Consider the following 18,462-nt stretch of genomic DNA (forward strand, 5'->3'; position numbering starts at 1 on the left):
GTTTCAATAAAGTGATCAAATTACAGCAGAATGGAACAGTGTGCATGCTTGACAGTGGCAACAGATGGACATGCTACATCATTTTCAGTCTATTTCCACTGCAGTTGTTCAGTATCAAAGCTACAGCAATTACTTTATGATTTTTACCCCAAGAATCCTTATTCTGCTGGTTTTAATCACATTATTGAAACTCCACATTTTTCGTTCATAGTGGGGTACTGCATTGTAAGTGCTCTCTAGTTCCCATTTTTGTCCTTTGCTGCCATTTACTTACACCTGAAGGGTGCTATTATTCACTGTACATTTAACCAAACTGTGCCTATTGTATGTAGAACTCCAGTCTGAATGCTAGATGAGGAGACAGTTATAAATGTAAATTATTTCCATCATGTCTTATTATTTTACATAATACAAATGACTGTAATTGGACTTTTGTTTTATAACTGCTAATAGCAATGAGGAATAACTGTACAGTGAAGTAAGTCCAAGGAGTCTAACTTGAAGCTCAGTCATTTACTTTACACAGTATGAATGATACAACATATAATTATAATTGACAGTCACAGCCCTCAAAACATAATCCATAATCAATGAATTTGATATTGATTCCTTACACGATATTACTATTCCCAATTTTTTCAGACTGAACTGCATTAATTTTAGCTGGCTGACTCCAAAAGATAATTTTATAAGGCAAAACAGACTGCAAAAACATGCTTTTTCAAATTGAAATAGTTGCAAATGAAATCCTAAGCAGAGGCTCAGAGCTGTTAAAACAGGAAAATGAGTACAAAGATGATGCCACACTTGCCACTCTTTGTGAGTAGTTTTTAATATATTTCTTTATTTATTACATTGTTTTGGCTGCTGCCATCATCCCCAACATTAGTGCATACCTCGGGTAACACTTGTATCTTTGTAAACATTGTGAGCTGAGTTGACAGTTGACATCCCACTTAGATGTACGTTTTGTTGATACTGACACTGAGCGTTGTTTTACAAGTTCTACGTTTTTGTGAGTGTACTTTTTAAAAGTTTTTAAGTTTTAATGTTTGATCTTTTGCAGCTTGATATTGTATAACAAACGCCTCCCACTCTTATGTTTCTTTAATCTTAATTACAAATCTGATGATGATATTAGCTAACATGATGTATTAAATAAAGAAGTATATTAAGTGATCTAGAAGGTTTTATTGACAATATATCGACAATGGTAGCAAACTCATTCAGGAAATCTATTTTCTATATTAATTTGCTAATTTCTGATGCAAAAAAATGAATTTACTCAACCTTGACTTTTGAGCAATAAAGGAATTTGGAGTCCTGCGAATCTTGTGTTAACAATATTCCAGTCCATCCTGCAAACACAAGTTTCTTTCCTTTTCAAGATGTGCCTCATCTTTAACGAGCGTGGAGTACGTGACTGTCAGCCTCCATGTGTGGCTCAGAGCTTCATCAATCACAACGCCATCCTGTACAAGATATATGTGGTGGGAGACAGACAGCACATCGTCGAGAGGCCATCCCTCAAGAACTTCTACCCGTGTGGTGAGATGTGCCGTCTTTGCTGTTTTTGTGCTGCTTTAAACTTTGGACTTAGTGCTGTTGTTGTTGTTGTATTTGGTCCAAAGCCTGGTCTGATGCAGCTCTACATACTAGTTTATCCTGTTCAAGCCTCTTCATCTGTAAATGACTACTGCAACTGACATCTATTTCTACCTGATTACTGTATTCATGCATTGGTTTCACTCTACGAAGATTTCGATTTTTACCCCCTACACTTCCCCCCACCCCCCCCCCCCACCCCCCCCCCACCCCCAATTACCAAACTGATAATTCTATGATGCCTTAAGGTGTGTCCTATCAACCGATCCCTTCTTTCAGTCAAGTAGGGTGATAAGTTTCTTTTTTCCTCAGTTTGATTCAGTACTTCGATTTTCACCATTCTTCTGTAGCACCACATTTCAAAAACTTCTTTTCTCTTCTTGTCAGAACTAATTATCATCCATGGTTCTCTTCTGTAAAAGACAAGGGGTGTCCAACCAGCAGACTGCATGCAGCCCAAAGCAAGTTTCAGTGTCTCCCAAAAAGTGAGGGTCTCTCACATGATCAACAAAAAATAAATTCCATTAAATTACAGTTTTGTAAAGTTGTGATATATTGAATATTTTCAATTTGAAACTGCTGCTGCATAGTTTCCCTCTCTCTCTCTCTCTCTCTCTCTCTCTCTCTCTCTCTCTCTCTCTCTCTCCCCCTCTCTCTCCCCCCCCTCTCCCCCTCTCCCCCTCTCTCTCCTCTCTCTCCCCTCTCCCCCCTCCCTCCCTCCCTCCCTCCCTCCCTCCCTCCCTCCCTCCCTCCCCCCTCTCTCTCCCTCCCCCTCCCTCCCCCCTCCCTCCCCCCTCTCTCCCTCCCCCCTCCTCCTCCTTCACCCCACTCCCCTCCCTCTCCCCCTTCCCCCCTCCCCCTCCCTCCCTGCCCCCTCACTCCTTCCCTTCCTTTTAGAGTAGCCCAAAAATACTTGTCTTCGCCTATCATGGCTCAGGTGAGCTGAAATGTTGGACTCCCTTGCTGCTGACAAATACCTTCACGAAACATTTCCTAACATTTAAATTTATAGTAGATGTTAACAAATTTCTGTTTTTCAGAAACCCTTTTCTTTCTATTGCTAATCTGCTTCCTATATGCTCTCCAACCATCATCAGTTATTTTGCTGTCTTTTACTCTTAGTGTCATATTCCTAAAATAATTATATCAGCATGACCAGATTTAATGTAATAACATTCCATTATAACACCTTGTCAAGACACTATCCGTTCTGTTCAGCTGCTGTTCGAAATCCTTTGCAATCTCTTATAGAATTTCAGTGTCATTGACAAACCATAAGTTTATTATTTCTTCTCCCTGAACTTCTTTACTGCTTGCTCATTGTGCAGATTCAATAAAATCAGGAATAAGCTACAAAACTGTCTCAGTCCCTTCTCAACCATTGCTTTCCTTTCATGCCCCATTTTAGTTAATGATTTTGTTATCCCAATCCAAGTACAAACATAAATAATGACATTCCAATTGGAATGTTTGAAACACATTATTTTCCAAGACAGTAATACAGTTTAATACACAAGAATTCTACTGGGTAGAAAGTATAGAAAAATCCTTTGACATTCTCTCCATATAGATTATGTGATTCATTGATCATGTTATTTTATTTTTTTATAGTTTTCACAACACAAATACATAACCTTTCACAGTACGTAACCAGTTTTAGCCTCTTCATATTGCCTATAGATAGGAAGAGGAAACAAAGAATCATTATAAAATCTACCAAGAAACTGTAGGAGGGACTTTGGTATGCTTAACCCTTTAACTGCTATAAACAAGATAACTAGCCATGTTCCACCACTCCATAGGTGCAGAGGATGTCTTTAAATGCAGACCCTGGGTTTTCCTGAAGCGGTGGTGTTGTGTTTACATGTCCCGTTCCACCAACCTCTCACTGCTGTGGTTGAGTTACTCCCATATCTCAGTGAATAAAAAAGTTTGGACAATTTGTCATACAACATCTGTGCCTCTTAGTGTGCTATAATTTGCAAAAGAAACTTCATTTCGATATCTTGAACCATTTATGAAACATGATGATAGTTATGGCCACAGGATTCACAATGCACAAGGATGGAAATGGCCGTGTCGCGCCGGGAAGTCTGATTGATATAAAAGTCTATAACTGGAGAACAAAATGAGATCTCATTCTGCTCTCAGTATTAAATGAAATTTCGATATCTTATGTACATTTCATATGCTACAGTATGTGACCTTAATCAACCATACACAAAGTTTACACAATGTGTTTTTACATCTGCAAGTTCTTTAAAATTGTGTGAAATTTTTTAGTTAATTTGATACATCGTAGTAATAATGGCATATAACAAAAAGAAATTAATTTCTTTATTGTGTGTAGATATAAGACTGTGAGATGTGTAAAAATCAATGTTACCATCTAATAGTTTTCTTAAAATCGAATGATAAGTATTTCATAGTGGCCACAACACCACCTCTCAGCAGTGACAGCAGCATTTGGTGAGCAGTACAGCCATGAAAAAGCAGCACTCAGCACGGAATGCAGATAGCACAACTGCACCAACAGAAAGATTCAAATTACTGAAACTTAATGTATCCATAAGATATTGTTCCAACGAACCCTTTGCCCTATCTCTCCATCCCTCTGCTGCATCCTCAGACTGTCAATAGATAAAAAGAGCTGCCAAAGAATAATTATAGAATCTGTAAAATCGGTCAAGTAACTATTTACACTATGTAATAAAAATATACCTAAAGGCAGATACTCCAACATTCTTGTTGCATTTTCAAGAAAAATAAAGACAACAGCAGGTACAGGTCAAGGTTTTATAGGTGGAGTAAAATATTTTCTGTGTCTTTTCATACAATCTACATTTGTGAAAGGAATAGATACTTCAACAGATTTTATAATTAAATTCTTGACACTAATGTCATGTGACTTTTTAAACAGTTTCAAAAACTTTTGAACAGTTTTTAAGTTTCAGCATTTGCACACGAAAAAGGAAGAAAGAAAGATCGGAGACGGGTCACGGCAACATCTCACAAACATTTCTTCACGTGTGTTTCACAGATAGAGACACAATTTTTTACGACAGCCACGACGTGTCGAAGGCAGATTCGCAGTCGGCGCTCTCCGTGCTAGACCCGGAGGACGCGGCAACAGTTCCCCAGCCACCGCCCCCGGACCCCGAGAGACTCCGGGCGGTCGTCGACGCACTGCGCTCCAAGCTCGGGCTGGCGCTCCTCGGCGTGGACGTGGTCGTCGAGAACTGCAGTGGGCGCATCGCCATTATTGACATCAATGCCTACCCTGGTGGGTGTACAGCATGCTTCGGACTGTCCCTCTGGGTTGTTTAATTGCTGTGCAACGTATCTGAGATAAAATTTATGAATGAATGAATTGAATATGCTTCATAAATCCAGTTATCTCTACTGTATTTGGATTTAATTCTCTGTTCTCAGAGCATAGAACACGAGTGTGCCAGCAGATTTCTGTCATCTGCATCATCCACCGTGTTACAGTTTGTTAAAAAGTTTTGACGAGTCTGTACTTGATTGAGGGTTGTTTGATTATATGTAATTTTACACCTTATATCATCGACTGTAACAGTCTTAGAGGCGAGGAACTATCGAATCGGTAAAAAGATTCCAATACTTCGTTAAAAGATGCCCAAAATATTTTCTGTATACAGAGCTGCACGGCCTTAGTCTATCTGCAGAACAGAATCACGAAACCACTGAAAATTGCTGTGAGGTGTGTTTATTTATAGATAGCCCTTTGTGGTCAAGTGACTCTATTTAGTTCACCTATGTATTAACAAAATGTGTAAGAAATTAGCAACGCTTTGTGCATGGCATGTTTAACACTACGTATCTACGGCTGGAAGACTTGTCTGGTGTAGTGGTAATAAAGTGTACACAAATTTTCTTCATGGATCAGTCTATCTATTAATGAAAACTGTATCAAAATCCTTAGAGATATTCCTGAGATTAACCTCCACATACAGATGGAGAAACAAGACAGAGGAATTTAATTCTTCATAGTCAGCCATTTGTAGACTTAGAGAAAGCTTTTGACAGTGTTGACTAGAATACTCTCTTTCAAATTATGAAGGTGGCAGGGGTAAAATACAGGGAGCAAAAGGCTATTTACAATTTGTACAGGAGGCATGAAAGGGAAGCAGTGGTTGGGAAGGGAGTGAGACAGGGTTGTAATCTATCCACGATATTGTTAAATCTGTATATTGAGCAAGCAGTAAAGAAAACATAAGAAAAATTCAGAGTAGGAATTAAAATCCGTAGAGAAGAAATAAAAAATTTGAGGTTTTGCTGATGACATTGTAATTCTGTCAGAGAGAGCAAAGGATCTGGAAGAGCAGTTGAGCGAACAGGATAGTGTCTTGAAAGGAGGATATAAGATAACATTAACCAAAGCAAAATGGAATTCAGTCGAATTAAATCAGATGATGCTGAGAGAATTAGATTAGGAAATGAGACACTTGAAGTAGTAGATGAGTTTTGCTATTTGGGGAGCAAAATAACTGATGATGGTCGATGTAGAGAGAATATAAAATGTAGACTGGCAACGGCAAGGAAAGAGTTTCTGAAGAAAAGAAACTTCTTAACTTCGAGTATAGATTTAAATGTCAGGAAGTCCTTTCTGAAAGTATTTGTATGGAGTGTAGCCATGTATGTAAGTGAAACATGGACAGTAAATAGTTTAGAGAAGAAGAGAATGGAAGCTTTAAAAATGTGGTGCTACAGAAGAATGCTGAAGATTGGATGGGTAGATCATGTAACTAATGAAGAGGTACTGAATATAACTGGGGAGAAGATGAATTTGTGGCACAACTTGACTAGAAGAAGGGATCGGTTAGTAGGACATGTTTTGAGGCATCAAGGGATCACCAATTTAGTAATGGAAGGCAGTGTGGAGGGTAAAAACTGCAGAGGGAGACCAAGAGATGAATATACTAAGCAGATTCAGAAGGACATAGGTTGCAGTAGGTACTTGGAGATGAAGAAGTTTGCACAGGATAGAGTAGCATCACGAGCTGCATCAAACCAGTCTCTGGACTGAAGACCACGACAACAACAGTTCAGCCAATTTACAGAAAATATTGATAGATTATATATGCAAAGCTTCCTCAATAACTCAGTTTATTAGTGAAAACCACATCAAAATCCCTAGTTCCTGAAATTGGTCTTCACAGAGAGACAGAAAAACACAACTGGAGATTTTATAATACGTATATATTCTGGTAGTAATAATTTCATGTGGCTCAATGGCCCAGAGCAAGTCTTACAGTTGGATACCACTTTGGCAACATGCATGTCCCTAACCTTCACCAGTTATTCAACTGGGCAAAGGGGACGTACTGTATAATTCAGTGTGAAATCCGAACTACTGCCATTACTGGTGAACCCCCACATCATTAAGAGATAACTGATAGGTTAAAAGACAAACTGAAAAAACCAGTGGTCTGACCAAGATTCAATACTGTGACTTTTTGATTTTCATGCGTACCCTTTACCACTAGCCCTCAAGGCCCAACATTGATTCTAATCAGACTTTGCTGCTCTCTGGAGTTGTGTTGCCTGCTTACTTTACTCCTTTTCTCATCACTTACTGCCTCCTCTCTAGCTGAAAAGCTTGTGATTCTTATTGTTGCCATGAGATCTGCTCCAAATGCTGCATAAATATGGAACTGATAACAACACAGAAATTATACATTCATCATTATGTAGTCGTAATACATTATATGCCCAGACCTTCCTTGTAATTCAGTTTATCTATTAGGGAAACCACATCAAAATCCCTGCAGTAGTTCCTAAGATTAACCTGAAACATACAGATAAAAACTGTGATGAAGAATTTTAATTTGTTATATGTTTAGATAGTATATGGCAAAACAATAGTAATGCAAACTATTGTATAGAGCAGATACTCATGGACACCATTACTTCAGGTTAAAAGATGGTTTCTTGGTGTCAAGTATGAGGGTTGTCTGAAAATTAAGGTCTCCAATGCTTTTCCGCTTAGTAAACATCATTTTATAGCAAAATCAGTTACAGATTCTGAAAGGTTGGACTTTTAGCTATCTTTCAATGTAGTCTCTGTCACAATTGATGCATTTTTTTAGATGCTCCAGAAGCATTTTCATACCTGCATTATACCACTCTCCTGCCAACTCATTCAGAAAGGAATGGACAGCAGCCTTCATCTCTTTGTTGTTGCTTGATAATTTAATTCTGCCCAAGTGTTGTTTCAAGTTGGGAAACAAATAGTAGTCACTGGGAGCCAAATCAGGGCTGTACGGAGGATGGTCAGCGATTTCCCATCTGAATTTGGCGATGAGACCTGTCATGGTGCTGGCGACATGAGGGCGGGTGTTGTCACAGTGCAAACAAACTCCCTTTGTCAGCCGATCCCTCCTTTTGTTCTGTGTAGCCCTGCCTAGCTTTGTTAGTGTCTTTCAGTACCTTGCCACATTGGTTGTTGTAACTCTTTTCAGGTAGTCAACCAGCAGAACGCATTCTATACCCCAGAATACTGAGTCATCACCTTCCCCCCTGACGCCATTTGCTATAACTTCTTGACATTTGGAGAACGGAATGCTACCATTGTTTTAATTGTTCAGTAGTCTCTGGCATAACGTAGTGAACCCAAATCTTGTGTCCGATTATAACTGAATCCAGAAATTCCTCACTCTCTTCCTGGTAGTGGCACAGAAACTTGCGAGCACTTTCGATGCGCTTCTTTTTGTGTTCATCAGTCAGCATCCGTGCACCCACCTGGCATACACCGTGTGATACGTCAAAATGTCCATCAAAATCTTGTCCACAGTATTCTTAGAGACATCCCCCATCAGTTCGCCAATCTCTCGTAGTCACACGCTGATCCGCAGGCAGAACTTCTTCAACTTTCATCATTGTCTCATTCAAAACTGATGGACGCCCACGGCTTGCCTCATCGTGCAAGTTTGTACAGCCATCTGTGAAACACCTACACCACTTATGAACACTTTTTTACATTCGTACACTTTTTTCCGTACTCATTTGTCAACTCTTGAAGGATTTCAGTAGGGGTTGACCCCTTAAACCACAGAAATCTAATCACATAACGCAATTCACACTTGGCAGGAGCATCCATTTTCCTTTCCATCGTTAATGGCTACTATGCCAAGAATGAGTGTCACAGAGAGGTGGAGACTGGCAAGAATAGTGGTGTGGGAAGGAAGGAACACAGTGCTGTTATCAGATTAAGCTAGATTGCTCCGTGCAGGCAGGAGCTCGTTGAAGACCTTGCTTTACAGACGATCCTAGTACATAATTATTTATCAGTTGCAGGATATAAATGAAATATTTAAAAATATAATACATGTAAATCTGACACTGAGTACCTATTGTCTCTTATATGTACATCCTTGATCTTATACATTTTTTTGTTAGTCTCTAAGTATAGAAACTTACAGTCTGCATACTGTGTCACCAAACTCACATCAGTAACTTATGACTGAATCATTTGATGTTTGTGCAGTGATTTTACTCACAATTTAGGACAATTGATCATAACTTCATCAGAGATGGTAACTTACAATTTCTGTGTCCTGGATTGTAGACGATGAATAAAATGAGTTAGGCAGAGGAAGCAACAAATTTTGTTTGCATAATGAAAAATGACCAAATATCAGTTTTATTTTATAACTAGACTAAAAACATGTCATTTATTGGCAGCATAGTTAAAAACATTTCTATATTGTACTAGTTTGTAAAAAATTATGTAGTATCCAAAACAATCGACCAGTCACTCTGCTGACCAAGTACAAAAATTAATCTACTATTTCAGCATCTCATTTCCTAATCTAGTTCTCACAGCATCACCTGACTTGCTTCAGCCTTTTTTATAAAGACAGTTTCCATTCTGTTTCAATTGATATTGCAAATCCTCAACAGAATAACAATGTCATCAGTACACTTCAAAGTTTAAATATTTTACTGTGAACTTTTTCTCTTTTCAAATTTTTCCTTATTTTCCTCCCCAGCTTGTTCAATGTACAGTTCAATAACATTGGGGATTGGCTACAACCCTACCTCGTTCCTTTCTTAACTAATGATTCGCTTTGATGTCCTTCAACTCTTATAATCGATCCAGTTTCTGGACAAGTTTTGGATAACCCTTCACCCCCTGTATATTATGTGGTAACTCCCCACATGTTACCGCATTACTAGGCCTCTCCATCTCTGATGGCAGCAGTGGCTGCCGCCTCTCGTCCGGCCACCATTTGAAGCACGGACGGTTGACATGTGGCCACACAAACAGCATCCTACCATTTCCACCTCACCGAGCTTCATCGTCGAGGCTCACCTGCTAGCCGATGGCGTCCATTCCAGAATCGGCATCTAGAAACAACACCTGCTTTCCTGTAGAGACTGTCCCGAAACAATGTGGGTGCTGATGCTCAGACTGTGCCAGTTGGCACACCTTTGAAGTACAGTGACTTACTAAGGCCACCGCCTCAACTCCACACTTCACTTTGCTAGTTGCACTGTGGTGATCGTTGTGCTCTGACTGTATTGGGTCTACTATTGGACTTCTGTTTGGGTTATTCTATTTGAATCAATTCCTTACCAGTGCTTGCACTTTTGGTCACTGAGTAGTGGTCACAACCTTTATCACTGTTACCTTCATTATTTCAAAGAGTGTAGTACCACTCAACACTTCCACAAGTCTTCTCTAAACCTGCAAATATTCAGTTTATCTTCTAAGAGGAGTCATAGGATCGATACTGCCTCGCGCATTCTGACATTTCTTCAGAACTAAAACTGGTCTTCCCCGAGGTTGGATTCTACCAGTTGTCGTGTCAGTGTTCTGCGAGCATGCCTTATTAAACCAGTGCTTCAGTGACCTTCACACTTGTCAGATCCCATCTTCTTTGGACTAGAAATTATTACAGTCTTCTCGAAGTCTGAGGATATTTCGCACGTCTCATTTGTCTCGGCCTCCGAGTAGAATAGTCTTCGTCTCGACAGGCTATACCGATGATCTAGTGAATTGTGAGAGATAGTCGTGTAGTCCGAGGAACTTGTTTCGATATAAGTCTTCCTGTGCTTTTTTGAATTCTTCTCTCAGTATCGTATCCCCCGTCTCATCTTCATGTGTCTCCTCTTTCTTCTCCACAGGAATCCCTTCAAGTTCCTTCCCCCTGTTCAGCCTTTCTGTATACTCGTTTTACATTTCAACTTTCCTTTTGTGCTTAGTACTGGCTTAGTATCACCCCAGCCATTCCTGCTTTGCCATTTTGCACTTCCAGTCAGTCTCATTATTTGGACATCTGTATTCATTTTTGCCAGCTTCATGTACTGCAGTTTTATATATACTCCTTTCATCAATTACATTCAACTAGCTGAAAAACTTGGCATTGCCCAGGTATTCATTTTGCCAATTATTTTCTGTTAGAAATGAAGATAAAGAAGTGAACTGCATTTGCAGCGAAGTACCAAAAAAATTGATTTCCGTGCATTCGTGGAAATACCTTTGAAATTATAAAACAGTTGTACAGAGAAATATTCATAATTTACGCATGTATAAGTACAGTATCCTTGTCAAGAAAAATCCCAGACAGTTTCTGTACACAGGGCACAGCTCCTTCGCATGCCTGCAATGCGATTTTGTAAACAGCCCTATGGCAATGCCTTTTCGTAGCACTACAAATGGCTATAGTACTCACCTGTGTAGCAGTGGAGAGTGAGCAAAATCGTTGCCAGGTATTAGGGTTTTCATTAAGATGACCTGATTCTAGATGTGTCTCAGTAGTAAGGAATAATTGTATTAAAATTTCATGCTTGATGCAGCACTTTTTTTCCACATATCTCGGTATTTATTAGTCATATCTCTTCAACTGTGTGTCGTGTAATGATATATTTATGTAGGTACATTCAGCAACATATGTGGATACTGTCAGGAAAATGTGTTGTGAACAGAGTTAGTAGAAGAGAAATAATAAATTTAAACTTCATGCACAGTGCTGCAATTTTCACGCAGCTCTGTGTTTACAATGTCATATCCTGGACTATGATAGGTTGGTGGTTCTTCCCCCCCCCCCCCCCCCCCCCCCCAGCAATTGTTACCTGACAGTAAGGGAAATGTGTACTAAATGTGGTTAAAATTGGGCTAGTGGTTTAGTAGATGTGGAAAACACACACCCTTTTTTGTGATACATATGGACATGTTGTGAACTGTACGAGGGCTTCTAATGGATCTCGTCTTTTCGCCATCTTTTCCCCTGCTGCCTTCATGTTTAATCTCTGAGCTACCCGCTCATCTCCTAGTGTATTCCTTTTCTCCATTTCAGTCACATACCTAATGTCCACTTTGCAACTCTTAACAACCTTTGGTTCCTTCAATTTACTGTGTCCAAACTTCTTAGTTATCTACCTTTCTGCAGTTCCTTCTGTTTTAAATTGCAGTTCATAACCCATACATTATGACCAGAGTGCACATCTGCCCATGGAAAGACTGTGCTGTTTAAAATCTGGTTTGGACATCTGTCTTAACATTATGTAATCAGTCTGAAATCTTTTAGTCTCTCCAAGTCTCTTTTACATACACAGCCCTTTTACACGATTCTTAAAATGAGTGTTAGCGATGATTAAATTGTGCCCTGTGGAAAATTCTCACTCTTTCGTTCCTTTCCCCCAGATCATATTTTGCTATTATTTTTCCATTTTTTTATAATCAAATTGAAGTCCCGAATCTCCATTAAATTTTCATCTGGATTGTGAAATCAAATGTGTTAGTTCTTCTCTTGTTAGAACCGTGTAACGTTTGTGGCACTCGTGTGCAGGTTATGACGGCTTCCCCAACTTCTTTGAGAGCCTGATGACGTGCATCCTGGGAGCCGTCGAGTCACACCGAACAGACATGCCGGATGCGGTCCTCTCCAACGGATCGGACAGCTTCTCCAGTGGACCTGGCAGTTCTGCTTGCAGTGAGTTTAAGTTTTAAAAAATTTATTTTTAATCAATGAGTTTAGCAATTTATTCATTTTAACTTGCAAGAGGTGCTTCCCAAGGATGGAATAGACTTTTTGAAACCACCTACGCATTTCTGCAAGATAGGATATCAGATATTACACTCTGCAACTTTTCAGCCTAGTGAGCCCTTGTTTGTAAATGGCACCATAACGTGGCAATAAGTTTATCAGAATGACTGTGTTCATTATTGTTATTCAGTTACTTGCTTTAAATTTTTTTTTTTTATTTCTCATCCTTTGTCGCATTATTTAAATCATTACATTCACTTTTTAATTTGCTCTCATTATTATTATTTCTTTTTTTCCATCTGGAATCTTCTCCCATATGATTTTAATTACCTTATGTATTCAATTCGGGGTTCAGTATGGGTGGTCTTGGAATATTAATCACTTAAGTATTTTACCAAGACAAATGTATTGCATAAATTTCATGACTACACTAATTAGTTTTTGGTGTTGTGATTTTTTTCTGTCAGAGTATTTATGATACTTTATCATACAACCATGAACCATGGACCTTGCCGTTGGTGAGGAGGCTTGCGTGCCTCAGCGATACAGATGGCCGTACCATAGGTGCAACCACAACGGAGTGGTATCTGTTGAGAGGCCAGACAAACGTGTGGTTCCTGAAGAGGGGCAGCAGCCTTTTCAGTAGTTGCAGGGGCAACAGTCTGGATGATTGACTCATCTGGCCTTGTAGCACTAACCAAAACAGCCTTGCTGTGCTGGTACTGCGAACGGCTGAAAGCAAGGGGAAACTACAGCCGTAATTTTTCCCGAGGGCATGTAGCTTTAATGTATGGTTAAATGATTATGGCGTCCTCTTGGGTAAAATATTCCGGAGGTAAAATAGTCCCCCATTCGGATCTCCGGGCAGGGACTACTGAGGAGGACGTCGTTATCAGGAGAAAGAAAACTGGCGTTCTATGGATCGGAGCGTGGAATGTCAGATCCCTTAATCGGGCAGGTAGGTTAGAAAATTTAAAAAGGGAAATAGATAGGTTAAAGTTAGATATAGTTGGAATTAGTGAAGTTCGGTGGTAGGAGGAACAAGACTTTTTGTCAGGTGAATACAGGGTTATAAGTACAAAATCAAATAGAGGTAATGCATGATTAGGTTTAATAATGAATAAAAAAATAGAAGTGTGGGTAAGCTACTACAAACAGCATAGTGAACGCATTATTGTGGCTAAGATAGACACGAAGCCCACACCTACTACAGTAGTACAAGTTTATATGCCAACTAGCTCTGCAGATGATGAAGAAATTGATGAAATGTATGATGAGATAAAAGAAATTATGCAGGTAGTGAAGGGAGACGAGAATTTAATAGTCTTGGGTGACGGGAATTCAATAGTAGGAAAGGAGAGAGAAGGAAACGTAGTAGGCAGGGTGCGATTTGTGCTTTTACCAGTGGGGGGGGGGGATGTCTTAGGGGGTTAGTAGAATTATATATGTTACTAGCTTGGACCGTGGTGTTACGCATGGTTAAACAGCTATTTATAAATAGATGGTAATGCTGAAACTCACTATTCACGCGTATGTACTATCAGAAAAGCCATCCCTTGTTATATCTTTAAAAGTACATTATAGGTAAAGCTTATTTACAAAATCATCTACATACAGGTATACGAGAGGAATTCAAACAGTAGAGGCACATTTGTGAAAAGCTGTACTTATTCTGATGTTAGAAAACTGAAACTTATTAATAGTATTAATAGTAAGACTTACTAAAAACTTTCAGTGTTCGGCTCTACAAATTTAAATTATATGTAAAGTTTTACTCCAGTGCGTGGGAAATAAACATCCCAGGTTGGGATGCATAAACTAAATCCAGAGGAGGGGATGGTATGATGCAAAGGGGGGGGGGGGGGGGGAATCCCCCCCCCCCCTGCAAATCGCACACTGGTAGTAGGTGAATATGGATTGGGGTTAAGAAATGAAAGAGGAAGCCGTCTGGTAGAATTTTGCACAGAACATAACTTAATCATAGCTAACACTTGGTTCAAGAATCATAAAAGAAGGTTGTATGCGTGGAAGAATCCTGCAGATACTAGTAGTTATCAGATGGATCATATAATGGTAAGAGAGAGATTTAGGTACCAAGTTTTAAATTGTAAGACATTTCCAGGGTCAGATGTGGACTCTGACCACAATCTATTGGTTATGAACTGTAGATTAAAACTGAAGAAATTGCAAAAAGGTGGGAATTTAAGGAGATGGTACCTGGATAAACTGACTAAACCAGAGGTTGTACAGAGTTTCAGGGAGAGCATAAGGGAACAATTAACAGGAATGGGGGAAAGAAATACAGTAGAAGAAGAATGGGTAGCTCTGAGGGATGAAGTAGTGAAGGCAGCAGAGGATCAAGTAGGTAAAAAGACGAGGGCTAGTAGAAATCCTTGGGTAACAGAATAAATATTGAATTTAATTGATGAAAGCAGAAAATATAAAAATGCAGTAAATGAAACAGGCGAAAAGGAATACAAACGTCTCAAACATGAGATCGACAGGAAGTGCAAAATGGCTAAGCAGGGATGGCTAGAGGACAAATGTGAGGATGTAGAGGCTTATCTCACTAGGAGCAAGATAGATACTGCCTACAGGAAAATTAAAGAGACCTTTGGAAAAAAGAGAGCCCCTTGTATGAATATCAAGAGCTCAGATGGAAACACAGTTCTAAGCAAAGAAGGGAAAGCAGAAAGGTGGAAGGAGTATATAGAGGGTCTATACAAGAGCGATGTACTTGAGGACAATATTATAGAAATGGAAGAGGATGTAGATGAAGATGAAATGGGAGACACGATACTGTGTGAAGAGTTTGCCAGAGCACTGACAGACCTGAGTCGAAACAAGGCCCCGGGAGTAGACAACATTCCATTAGAACTACTGACGGCCTTGTGAGAGCCAGTCCTGACAAAACTCTACCATATGGTGAGCAAGATGTATGAGACAGGCGAAATATCCTCAGACTTCAAAAAGAATATAATAATTCCAATCCCAAAGAAAGCAGGTGTTGACAGATGCGAAAATTACCGAACTCTCAGTTTAATAAGTCACAGCTGCGAAATATTAACGCAAATTCTTTACAGATGAATGGAAAAACTGGTAGAAGCTAACCTCGGGGAAGATCAGTTTGGATTCTGTAGAAATGTTACAACATATGAGACAATACTGACCTTAGGACTTATCTTAGGAGAAAGATTAAGGAAGGGCAAACCTACGTTTCTAGCATTTGTAGACTTGGAGAAAGCTTTTGACAATGTTGACTTGAATACTCTCTCTCAAATTCGAAAGGTGGCAGGGGTAAAATACAGGGAGCAAAAGGCTATTTACAATTTGTACAGAAACCAGATGGCAGTTATAAGAGTCGAGGTGCACGAAAGGGAAGCAGTAGTTGGGAAGGGAGTGATACATGGTTGTAGCCTCTCCCTGATGTTATTCAATCTGTATATTGAGCAAGCAGTAAAGGAAACAAATGAAAAATTCGGAGTAGGCATTAAAATCCATGGAGAAGAAATAAACACTTTGAGATTCAGCGATGACATTGTAATTCTGTCAGAGACAGCAAAGGACTTGGAAGAGCAGTTGAACGGAATGGACAGTGTCTTGAAAGGAGGATATAAGATGAACATCAGCAAAAGTAAAATGAGGATAATGTAATGTAGTAGAATTAAGTCTGGTGATGCTGAGGGAATCAGATCAGGAAAGGAGACGCTTAAAGTAGTAAACGAGTTTTGCTATTTGGGGAGCAAAATAACTGATGATGGTCGAAGTAGAGAGGATATAAAATGTAGACTGGCAATGGCAAGGAAAGCGTTTCTGAAGAAGAGAAATTTGTTAACATCGAATATTGATTTAAGTGTCAAGAAGTTGTTTCTGAAAGTATTTGTATGGAGTGTAGCCATGTATGGAAGTGGAACATGGGCGATAACTAGTTTGGACAAGAAGAGAATAGAAACTTTCGGAATGTGGTGCTACAGAAGAATGCTGAATATTAGATGGGTAGATCACATAACTAATGAGGGGGTATTGAATAGAATTGAGGAGAAGAGGAGTTTGTGGCACAACTTGACTAGAAGCTTCATCAGTTGGTAGGACATGTTCTGAGGCATCAGGGGATCACAAATTTAGCATTGTAAGGCAGTGTGGAGGGTAAAAATCGTAGAGGGAGACCAAGAGATGAATACACTAAGCAGATTCAGAAGGATGTAGGCTGCAGTACGTACTGGGAGATGAAGCAGTTTGCACAGGATAGAGTAGCATGGAGAGCTGCATCAAACCAGTCACAGGACTGAAGACCACAACAACAACATCATTCAAATAGGAATCTTGGAATAGGAAAACTGCCGTTTTCAAAAAAGTCAATGGAACTTACGATTTAAATTACTGGTTGCTCAAAGCGCAAATCTCACAGTCTCGTGAGTGTTGTTGAATGTCATAATTTTGAGGAGGTCGGTCAGTGGTGACTGTGGTGCGAAATTGTTGCATATCTGAAGTTTTTGACACTCATTAATTTTTTGCAGTTGCATAAACTCTTGCCAGAGTTTTCTTCTTTTCCAACTGTAGCCCAGATGTGTCACGCTTGTGAGAAACTCACATGCTTTTAACTTGCACTAAAAAAAAGCATCCGATCACAGTCTGCCACATACGAGTCAGCTGCAGAACTCTAACGTGTCCAGTAGCCATATCCTCTCCCTGTGACTGGCATGTACACCCAAGCATGCATAATTTCAAAAGTCACTGTTAGGAAGATGTGGCAGTCCTCAGCTACACAATTTTCTTCACCCTATCTTAATCTCAGTGATTACAATAGTTACATAACAGCATTATAGGCATTAATTTTTATTATTGAAGTGCACTTCGTCCAGATTGCCCAGAAATAAATAAATCTAATGTTACTTTATCTTTGAGAAACAGGAAAAATTATTTATAACTGACACTTTGTTAGGGTACTACAGTCAGAGCTATAGTCACAAGTACAGCCTGTAGAGATGAGGTCTCGTCCTTTGGTAGCACAGCACAGTTATGCTTTGTGCATGTCAGTGATGTCTATTTGCCAAATTTTGTGGTTTGATCCTCACTTAAGCCTGTACAAAGTCACATGTAACGAACTGAAGAAAATGATTATCTGCAAGTGTTTACGTTTTCAGAAATGACCTTGGAAACCTGGCACAATGACTGTATTCTGTAAGAAGCTGTGAGGCTCATTTCTACATATCAGGTACTTTAAACAAACAGAACTGCCAGTATTGGCCAGCAAGTAGTGCTTGTAAACTTCATCAACCCCCTCATAGTGACCAAGGACCTGCAAAATGTGGAATGCGACGATTTTTACTTATTATAACGTGCGTTTTTCTGGAACAACAGATAAGTCACAGTGTTACCTTATAATCTGGTAAGAATTTTTTTGCTTAATCTGAGAAGATGCTGAATTTATATCAGTAGGGTTTGGTTTCAGTGGTGTGGTGCTACTTCCTGTTTCTTCTTCTTCTTCTTCTTCTTCTTCTTGCATTAGAGCCTCTGTAGGACCACTGGTAGCCCCATCATAGATTGCATTTTCTGCTTCTGCTCCCAGAATATCTTTCTCTTCTTCCATCTTGACTGTCTTCAGAGATATTCAGTATTCTCTTTTCTTGTCTGCTCCACTGGAGACTGGTTTTGCTTCCCCTGTATCCTTCTCTGTCGTCATTCTCCGGCATATTGGTTGGTGTGTACTTGCTTCTCCAATTTTCCTTTCCTTTTATTTTGATCCTCAATTCAACAAATACTTTTGGAATTCAACAACACACACGGTTCCTGTCTTTCCACTTGTACTCCCTGTTGTTTGCCGTACTCTTTTCGTCATTCC

The 18,462-nt window shown here is 39.5% G+C and overlaps 1 protein-coding gene across 1 annotated transcript in view; it reads left to right on the plus strand.

Annotated features, from left to right (window-relative positions):
• LOC126106368 (inositol-tetrakisphosphate 1-kinase-like) overlaps window positions 1-18,462 on the plus strand; it is a 102,021-nt gene that overhangs the window by 71,484 nt on the left and 12,075 nt on the right. The window contains exons 7-9 of the mRNA XM_049912632.1: window positions 1,389-1,548; window positions 4,646-4,888; window positions 12,423-12,566. Coding sequence (XP_049768589.1) covers window positions 1,389-1,548; window positions 4,646-4,888; window positions 12,423-12,566 — 547 coding nt within the window. The remainder of the gene's footprint in view (window positions 1-1,388; window positions 1,549-4,645; window positions 4,889-12,422; window positions 12,567-18,462) is intronic.

Source organism: Schistocerca cancellata, chromosome 10 (assembly GCF_023864275.1).
Source record: "Schistocerca cancellata isolate TAMUIC-IGC-003103 chromosome 10, iqSchCanc2.1, whole genome shotgun sequence".
Classification (NCBI taxonomy): domain Eukaryota; kingdom Metazoa; phylum Arthropoda; class Insecta; order Orthoptera; family Acrididae; genus Schistocerca; species Schistocerca cancellata.